This window comes from Adiantum capillus-veneris, chromosome 14, assembly GCF_014529385.1.
Source record: "Adiantum capillus-veneris isolate H3 chromosome 14, ASM1452938v2, whole genome shotgun sequence".
Classification (NCBI taxonomy): domain Eukaryota; kingdom Viridiplantae; phylum Streptophyta; class Polypodiopsida; order Polypodiales; family Pteridaceae; genus Adiantum; species Adiantum capillus-veneris.
This window is the reverse complement of record NC_140944.1, coordinates 55,278,547-55,288,299: the sequence shown is the minus strand read 5'-3', so window position 1 is coordinate 55,288,299 and position 9,753 is coordinate 55,278,547. Positions and strand designations below refer to the sequence as shown.

Here is a 9,753-nt window from a genome sequence, read left to right as displayed (position 1 = left end):
ATGTGCACGACAACGTTTTTTGGCACAACAACGCTTAAGGGCAAGCCACCATGTCAAGAGAGCTCATGGAGCTCAGAAGCCCACTCTTGATATGCTCAATGGAGGGACATAGTTTTACATATATCTCATTGGCTTGATGATTATCAATGCATGTGGGATAAAAAGGATAACTCATGTAATCTTCCAAGGAGTCCCCTCCTTTTCAAATAGAGAAAACCACCTTAACATGACCAAAGTGAGTTTTTTGCCCATAACATTTGACTCTAATAAGATCTGACATATTTAGCAAGTCAAATTACACCCATTTACCATTAGTTTTTGCATAAATTTCCTCACAATCTGTATTTTTAGGTTTATCTCATACATACATCAAGTCTTGAATTGCACCAACTCAACAAAAATGCATAACTATTATCTGCTTTTTGATTTTCCTACTGTGCCCACAAAACGACGCGACAACATGAGAGAGGGAGAGAGAGAGAGAGGGGGGGAGGCGGGGTGTGGATTTAACATTGAAGGAGCAATCCCAAGAGGTCTTGGAAGAGCCTAAAACTCATAAAGTCGTGTTATTCAATAGGGAAATGGGATAACCAATTAACCACGTTTCATGTTTCTTCTTCGTATTCACAAGTGGACATGCACACACGTGAGAAGAGAAGTTCACCTTTGTAGAAACAATCCTAAGATACCTCAAGGGTCTATGTGACGAGTCTAGAACTCAATTCGCGCCCCAACGGGGGGGGGGCTCGTCGATATGTGACACGAGTGAGACTCAAGGGATCGACGGCGGAGAATGGATCCACCGTTGATCCCATCTGCGCCATGCAAAAAGGTTTCCCTCGGTATTCCCCCCCTGCACGCGCCGCGCCTTGAACCCACCACCTCTCCCACTGGACTCACGCAGCCTAACCAATCCACCTATCGCGACACGCTGCAAACAATGCGAGTCTGACGGATAATATTCTTGCCCCCCCTGCTGCGTTGATCCTACGGCCCAAAGCACCCCGCCCTGCCGCAAATGCGCCTACGCCGTCGATCCCGTGAGTGACACCCCGTGTCACTTATAAACGAGGGGGGGGGGGGGGGGGGCAAATGCCACTTGGCAATACATGACTCAAATGTGGAGGTGGTTACGAGGTATACCTAGGGGAAGAGCCGGACCTTGTTTGGTGCAAGAGGCCAGTCGAAGCCGGCCGAGACCCATGTACAAGTATACGCAAACAAGAACGTTAGAGCTCATCGCAAAACGGAAGTACCAGGAAGTCGAAGAGAGAGAGAGAGAGAGAGAGATCTCAGGAGTAGAGAAGAAAGTCAGGGAGGAGGCATGGCAGGCGGAAGAGCGGTGGTATGGTGGCTGGTGGTGGTGGTGGTGGGCGCTGCTGCCATGCTGATGAATGGGGCGCATGCCGCGCAATACAACGTGGGCGGCGATTCTGGCTGGAGCCTCAACGTCAACTACACAGCTTGGGCTGAGAAATATGAGTACCTCCCTGGCGACAGCCTCTGTAAGTAGCACTCTCAAGTTAAGCGGTTAAAAGAGCTTGATATCGACCAAGCAAAATTGGATCCTCATTTACTGTTTTGTTGTCTTCTAGTTTTCAAGTATACTTCACCAAGCCATACTGTGCTACAAGTGACCAAGGAGGACTACAAGGAATGCAAAACAAGCAATGCCTTGTTCTCTGATGGCAAGGGTAACACCACATTTTCATTATCGGCAGAGGGCCAATACTGGTTCATATGCGGGGTTGGTGACCATTGCTCAAAGGAAATGAAGTTCACCATCAATGTGTTGAGCTCCACCTCCGCCGCTCCGGCCTCTCCTGGGCCGTCCTCCCCTGACTCTGCCTCCAACATCATCAATCCTATCCACCTCCTCTCTTTCCTTCTTTTCCTTGTTCCCCTCGCCTCCTTCCTCTTTTAGTTCCATCCATTTTTGCTTCACATCTGAGTTCCAAGATTTAAGAGCTATGTTCACACTAAAAAAGCCATCATCATTCTTGCCCAATAATTCTAGCCAATTGAATGAGATATCTCCTCCTAAGAGACACTCTTGTAGCTTACAAACACATTTATGATTTGTTTCAGAAAGTAGTTCCACCAGCTTACATGAAAATTTCAATATATTTTTTACATGGCCAATTTGCATGGAAAGATTTGATCCTTGGTTAATCTTTTGAGAACAAGGAAATGCATTGTTGTAGCTAACAATTGTCATGAACATCGATAAAGTACATGAATGAATTCCGTAATATTTTTGAATTTCCAAAGCTCTTAAAAAATGAAACGGGTCTGTAAAGATAATTTGTGGCAAAGGTATGTTGAGGATAGACTCAAATCCTAGTGCCCACTCTACATTTGGCCGATGAAAATTTCTTCGATATGACAATGAAGAGGAGTTCCACAATCTTTAACATATGGCTTCTAGCATTTTGGAACTTTCTACAAGGACCTTAATGGCTTGCCAAAGGCCCTAGGTTATTATGTCCTAGTGAGTTTGTGGGATGAAACTAGACCCCTAATCTCCTCCTTGTTACATAATTTCTTATCAGGAAACTTTTTTGTGAAATGAATCTTTTGTAGAGAGCAGGGATTCAATATTTACGTAATTACGATAAATTTTGTATGATCACAAGGTCTTATTGACACATTTACATCATTACACTAAACATGATCACAAAGAATCCGGTTAAGGGCAACCTAGAAACCCATTAAAATCCTGCGGAGATTTTTAGTATTCTCGGTGGGCCCGCTGGGCTTTTCCATTTTCCTTGTGGGCCTGCTGGGAATACTGAAAAGCCCAGCGGGCCCGCATAATTATATATATACGGGCCCGATCGGGCCCGCTGGGTGTTATTTCATTGCTTCATCTTTAGAGAGAGAGAGAGAGAGAGAGAGCTCGTCGACCGCCTTTGCAGGTATGTCGAGAGGAGAGAGGAGAGAGGGGGTCGTGTGGGAGCGTGCTCTGCGTCACAGTGCGCAGCGGTAGGCGGAGCACCTGACCACACGATCGGGGTATGTGTTATGTGTGTGTATTGGTTGTGTGGTAGCGTGCCTTTTGTCGTATTGCACGACAGTTATAAGGTATCTTACCACACAATGGGAGTGTGTGCGTAAGCTGTTCTACGGAACAATGCTTACCATGGGGGCATCACCTCGGTGACGCGGGGAAGATGGCGTCCTTGTGGTAAGTATTGGGTTATTGTTTGGGTACTACGTCGGTAACGCGGCGAATCTAGTATCCTTATGGTAAGTCAATTTCCCTTCCCCTTTCCCAAAAATCATATGGGCATCGGTCGGTAACGCGTCCATATGATGTTCGTATGCAAGCCATTATTTCTCCTTAGATTCAGGCGGCACTCGACCGTAATGCGGCTGATAGAGTTTCGTTTGTTAGAAGCATCTATTTTTTCATAAATGTGGCGTTCAGGTCGTTAACCTGGCCGTACAAAAGTCATATAATTTGTATGTGCATGTGCAGTTAATTTTTTAAGTATTACTAGTATGTGACCCGCGCGTTGCTGCGGCCAAAGAAACATCGCTTCTAATCTTGTAGGGATATCTTCTCTTCCAAGTGAAACACCATCAATACTCTATTCCTACATGTATATTCTATTGCATTTCTAAAAGTAATGCATTACACAACCTCTTGAAGATTCTAACAAACATAAATATATGTAAGATTATACAAAACATTCTTTGATACCAAGCTTGGGAGCTTCTCATAGACATTGTTTTTCATAAGATGGTAGCCCTTGTTATAAACTTAGGAGTGCTCTATTTCTATTGTGGGGGAGAGAGAGAGAGAGAGAGAGAGAGAGAGAGAGAGAGAGAGAGAGTCTCCTCCTTCTTGTGTATCTTGGTTTAGCAATGCTACCAATGTTGATTATATAGATTAGGTAAGTTAGCATGGTACGAAGAGATGAAAGCCGTTTGGAATCAATGTAACAATAAAGAATTTTTTGAAAATGGAGTCCGTTTTAGAATTGGTTTTAACAATAGGAACACAATTGAATTCAATATCTCTCTACTCCACTCTCTTACTTACTTCTAAGACATGGTAGAAGTGTACATCATAACTTCTTATATGGCAAGAAGACCATCTTTCCCTTGGTCTACCTAGAGTTGATAAAAGTGCTACCAAGTCGAGAAGTACAAACTGGGTAAGCCAGTGAGCTTTTAAAGATGAAGGCCCATAATTTCTACAATGTGTAATTATGAAACTTTTCATCTCTAAGAGAAAATATAAGGGCTCATAGTTTCCAATGGGCCAAAAACGCTTCAAGTTTCAAAGAGATGAGATGACATTCTTTTAATATTAAGAATGTGATTACATCTATGCTGCTCTCTAGATGCTTCTCTTGGATCTCTATCTATGTTCACAAGCATGGTAAGGGTTTACGTCATCACCAAATCACGACAACACATAATCATCTTAGTATGATAAGGTTCACACTATTTGTTCATGTACACTTTCACATCATTTTCATCTTAAACTGTGATAGAAACGAAAGCAAAGTAAGGTTGCTCAATTGTTTATTTTTGTGGGAGTTTTGGCCATCATGCTAAACTGAAGGACATAGTGTAAAATTGAGGTTGTGACTAAAATCATGCATGCCATTGATCTCTATCTATCTTTATCCTCTAATTACAAAACCATATTCCTCTTTGAGAGAGAAGATTGTATTCAACAAGCTTGAGCCTGTTTCCTTGCGCACAATCTATACTATACCAACCATTTGGCTTAATTGTTGCTCTATTAAATGTGTGATTGGACATTGAGGCAATGTAGGACATCTTCTTTTTGTGTACACATTAGGTTCCTTGAAAACTTGAGAACACACACACACACACACATACATGTATATATGTGTATTTGTGTGTGTGTGTGTGTGTCTATGTGTGTATATATATAATATATATATATATATATATGTATGTATGTATGTATATGTATGTATGTATATATGTATATATATATGTATGTATGTACATTTGTATATGAATACATGCATACTAACTATGACATTCAAAACTTTTATGCTCCCTTCGTGCCCCCCCTCCACCCCCCCCCCCCCCCCCCCCCAAACTCTCTCTCTCTCTCTCTCTCTCTCACACACACACACACACACACACACACACACACACATATTAGATGGATAGCAATTTTCATGGAGCTCATGTGTGCATACACATATGACTTGTCATCATGGTATAGTAGTTGAAAAATTGGCAGTGTGGTTGAAGTGATAACCTCAAGTCAATGCATGAAAATGATGAGAAAACTTCTATTTTAAATCTCTGTAAGAAAAGTATAGATGGCTATGATTGGTCTCTCTCTCTCTCTCTCTCTCTCTCTCTCTCTCTCTCTCTCTCTCTCTCTCTTAGGTCTTGAACTTGAGACCATCAAATAGATCTTTGAGATCTCATTGGATCGCTCCCACAACAATTTTTTGTTTTTCCAAGACATTGTTAGCGTGCAAACGACAAGGAAAACAAGCGCCTATATAGCTCTGCGCGAGTCATACCGCTGGAAAGAAACCCTGTATGATGGTAGAAAACACCAAAGTCGAACACTTGTGAAGATGGGCGAGAAACAACTCTAACTCAAACCATGGATAAAATTTTAAAAAACCGAGACCATGAAGATGAAGCTTCTATCGTGAGGATCTCCGTAGAGCATCCATATGCTTGATTCTAATAACCGACGAGAAAGTTACAAGCTTTTGAAGATGGAAGGTCTGTCAAAAGCTCCAAAAAACAAGTCTCTAAAAGCAAAAAAGGATGTGCAGGAAAATACAGCTATTAAAGGGGGATTTTTTGGTTCTTATCCTAAGGGATTTCTCTCCCTTCTTAGCCGACTTCATTTTCCCCTTTAGGCATCTTTTTATTGGTCCATTTTGAGCCTTTTTTGGGTAAAAAATGGGCCGTCGGCCACTTTTTGACCAAGGCAAGTGGGGGGGGACAGTGTCCGGGGACCAAAAAAGGGCCATGCACCTGTCCACACAGTGGGAACATAGATTGGGCGCCCCCTCCTCTCCCCAAAGCCCACGAGCCCTCTCAAGCAAGGCCAAGAAGCTCCATTAACTCCTTTGATACACCATTAGGGGTACCCACTCCCCCACTTATACCCTCCAATTTTCACATGCTCCCCCCCATGTGGGGTTATTCCATTGCCACATGGCACCATCCTCCCAACTTCCCCATGTCCAAACCTGAAATTTATGTTTTGCCCCCAACTTGAGCCATTTTCTCGGAGGCGTAGCGGGTGACCCCGACCACTAAATGTAGCGCCGTAAAGCATGGCTTGGAGCTTATTACCCCGGCTAACTCCAAAAATTTCAAAACATACCATTTCTAGAAAAAACCATCAAGTCGGTCCACTTTCCGTCTTCCCACGTGCATCCGCCGCCACTTTTTAAGTGAAAAACCGATGCACTTCGAGTGCGTGTAACTCATGATGTCGGAGTCCGATTTGCAAGCTATCAAGCACGGCTAGGAATGCTCATTAAAAAATATTTTTTGAAAGCTCGACCAACCCAAAAATCAACCAACAGCTTGACCAAAACCAAGCCTTTGTACAGGGTTTTTTACAAGGACACTTTCAAAGCTGGAAGCACTATGTACATATATATACATAAGGGTGGTCAGCAAGATTTTTTGGCATCATTTATGGCTTTTGTACTCATCCAAAAAATGCCTGCCATAATTTGTCAAACCCCCCCTAGCCTGCTTGATCATTCATGACAAGTAGAGGTCCCCAGGGTGAACAATTGATGCAGCTCATCCCCAAAAACCTCATCCACCTTTTGTGGCGCATTCACACTCTTTTTCCATTGATAGCATCTCATCTGTCACAATAGTCATCAACCGTGCTAAATACTTCTTAAGTCTATAACCACTAACACGGTAGCTATGTAGTGTACCATCTAAATCAACCAGTTGATATGTCCCATTATCAAACTTGTTTACAATAGTAAAAGGACCCTCCCACTTGATCTGAAACTTCTTTTGGAAAGTGTGGTCCAATTTACTATTGTATTGCAAAACAAGATCTCTTTTCTCAATTCCCTTATCTTTCATGCATTCATTAGCTCTTTTTTGGGCCTTTTTACACATTTCTTGATAGTAATCCAAGGCCAAAAGCCTGTCTAGCTGCCGACATTGTAAATCCAATAACCTTTGTTGCCAAGAGGCTTGTTTCTCTTCATCTTGCAATGACAAAAACTTGAGTGCAGGGATTTCCACTTCAATAGGCATCAAGGCTTCTTTGCCATAAACCAAGTGATATGGTGAGAATCGTGTGCTAGTTTTTATTGCCGTTCTATATGGCCATAATGCACAAGGCAACTCCGAGTCCCAAGTTTTGGCATGTGTTAAAGTCATTTTTGTTAGATCTTCACCAATTCTCCATTAAACCTCTCATTAAGTCCATTGTACTGCGGATAATAAGGGGTGCTGTATTTATGCTCTATGCCAAGCTTCTTGCATAAGAAATCGAACATTTCACCTCTAAACCTTGGCCCTCTGTCAGACAGTAACTCCAATGGCACCCCGAACTTGCAGCATATGTGCTCGTAAACAAATTTTCCCATCTCCTTGGTTGCTGGTAATTTGTTTGACAGCCTTGGCCTCTGCCCAACGTGATAAATAATCCACCGCTGTCAAAATATACACATTCCTCTTACTTGTAGTGGGTAATGGCCCAATAGCATCGAGGCCCCATTTTTCAAACACCTCATTGTCTTCCGCAACTCGGGTTTAAGAACCCTTTTTCCCATCTTTTGACAAGCCAAGCAAGATTTACACCAGTGATTGACATCCCATTGAATACTAGGCCAAACATAGCCTTCCTGCAAGATCTTGTGAAGCATAATCTTCATAGCAAAATGACCTCCGCAAGACCCTTCATGGTTTTCTTCTAAAATTTTGTAAATCTCCTCCTTCCAAGGCACTTGATGCAACACCAGATCACTTCCTTTCATGTAAAGCATATCACCAATCATTTTGTACTTCCTTGATCTTCTCATAAAAGCATACTTTTTAGATGAAGGCAAGTCTTTAGGAAAGAGACCGGTCAATAAGAAATCCACCTCTTTTGACACCACCTCTCTTCCATGATACAAAGGGGCATCCCCTTTCAACACAAACACACAAGTAATCATTGCTTGTGCGGCCTCATGCTCTTCTTCATTTTGAGTCCTTTAGACATGCTACAAAATCCATGCCTCAAACTTTTTGAGTAGCGATTTCACTTTGAAACATAGATTCTTCACTCTAGGATTCTTATTCTTCCATACTCACAACACCTGCTTTACCACTAACAACACATCACCTTTGATTTGCAAACGTTTGATTCCCAATTGTAGACAAATGTGTAACCCGCCTTCAAGAGACATATACTCCGCTTCATTATTACTCTTTGCATTGAGTTTTAACCCTTACTTCCTCACAAGATTTTCCTGCGCATCATAAATAACAACCCCACCAGAAGTAGCATCATGAATTCTTCGATAAGAGCCATCAAAATGTAGCACTGAAGCATTTGATATAGCAAAGGTTTCTACTTTTTTCCTTTGGACCATCTCCTCTTTAACCAAAACAGGAGTCTCTTTATAAGTGAGTAAGTCTGCCAAAGTGGCCCGAGTACTCTCTTCCACTAGAAAAGTGAATTAAAACTCTTGCAGCTCAATAACCCATTTCATCACTGCCTTTGTATATATTTGAGTTATTGAACAATTGAGGAAGCAATGAAAACTGGTGAGAAAGGTGAACGATTTCTGCAACAAGTAATGTCTAAACCGTCTACACGCATAGACCATGCTATTCAACCTCTGAGTACTCTCTTTCATGAGGAGTTTTCACCTTGCTAGCATAATAAACAAGCTTCATATACTGAGGCTCTTTCCCTCTTTGAAACAACATAGCCCCAATAGCATCTTCTCCAACTGACGGGTTAACATAGAACTTCTTCTCCCAAATCAGGGGCCTGCATAACAGGTAAGGTGCTTAACACTTCTTTAACTTTGTCAAAAAAATCCTCACAGTCACGTGTCCACTCCAAAGGATCATTTTTTACCACTTGCTGCAAAGGATACAGCAGCTGTGACGCCAAAGGTATGAAACGAGACATATATTTGACCTTCTGAATAAAAGTAGCCAATTGTCTTGTATCCTTTGGGGATGACAGCAATAGCAAAGCTTCTACTTTCCCTGGATCTGCTTCAATTCCATTTTCAGAGATCATATGTCCAAGAAGCTTCACCCTTGGCTGTGCCAAATGACATTTTTTAGGGTTTAACTGACCCCCGCATTCATCATACCTTGCAAAAGTCATCTCAAGCTTTTGAACATGCTCCTTGTGTGAGCTGTACACAAAAAAATCATCTATGATTCCTTTGAAAACTTTCCAAGGAATGGGGTAAGAACCCAATCTACCTTTCTCTCAAAAGCCCCAGGCCCATTTGTCAACCCAAAGGGAAGGCAAAGAAAGTAAAAACAACCCCATGGAGTGATAAAGGTAGTCTTCTTCTGATCTTCAGGAGCAAGGATAAGCTGAAAGTATCCTGAATAACCATCACAGACGCTATATCTTTCAAAACCAGCCACTGTATCCAAGAGTTAATCAATGAAAGGCAACGGGTAAGGATCCTTTTTGGTCACTACATTTAACGGCTTATAATCAACACAAACTCTCCAACTCTCATCCTTCTTGGGAGTGACCACTATAGGGCTGACCCACTCATCATTATA

General features: G+C 42.1%; 1 protein-coding gene across 1 annotated transcript; it reads left to right on the top strand.

Moving 5' to 3' along the window:
- Nucleotides 1–1,268: 1,268 nt before the first annotated feature.
- On the top strand, nucleotides 1,269–2,139 carry LOC147442397 (mavicyanin-like). The gene is made up of 2 exons (XM_086529655.1): nucleotides 1,269–1,505; nucleotides 1,596–2,139. The coding sequence occupies exons 1-2, from the start codon at nucleotides 1,325–1,327 to the stop codon at nucleotides 1,922–1,924; spliced, it is 510 nt and encodes a 169-aa protein (XP_086385781.1). The 5' UTR covers nucleotides 1,269–1,324; the 3' UTR covers nucleotides 1,925–2,139.
- Nucleotides 2,140–9,753: the final 7,614 nt, after the last annotated feature.

What these genes read in the sequence shown, in the direction of transcription:
- LOC147442397 (XM_086529655.1), top strand. Translation starts at nt 1,325, where the DNA reads ATGGCAGGCGGAAGAGCGGTGGTATGGTGGCTGGTGGTGGTGGTGGTG. An exon ending in CCTCCCTGGCGACAGCCTCT is followed by an intron (nt 1,506 to 1,595) that starts GTAAGTAGCACT and finishes GTTGTCTTCTAG; the next exon opens with TTTTCAAGTATACTTCACCA.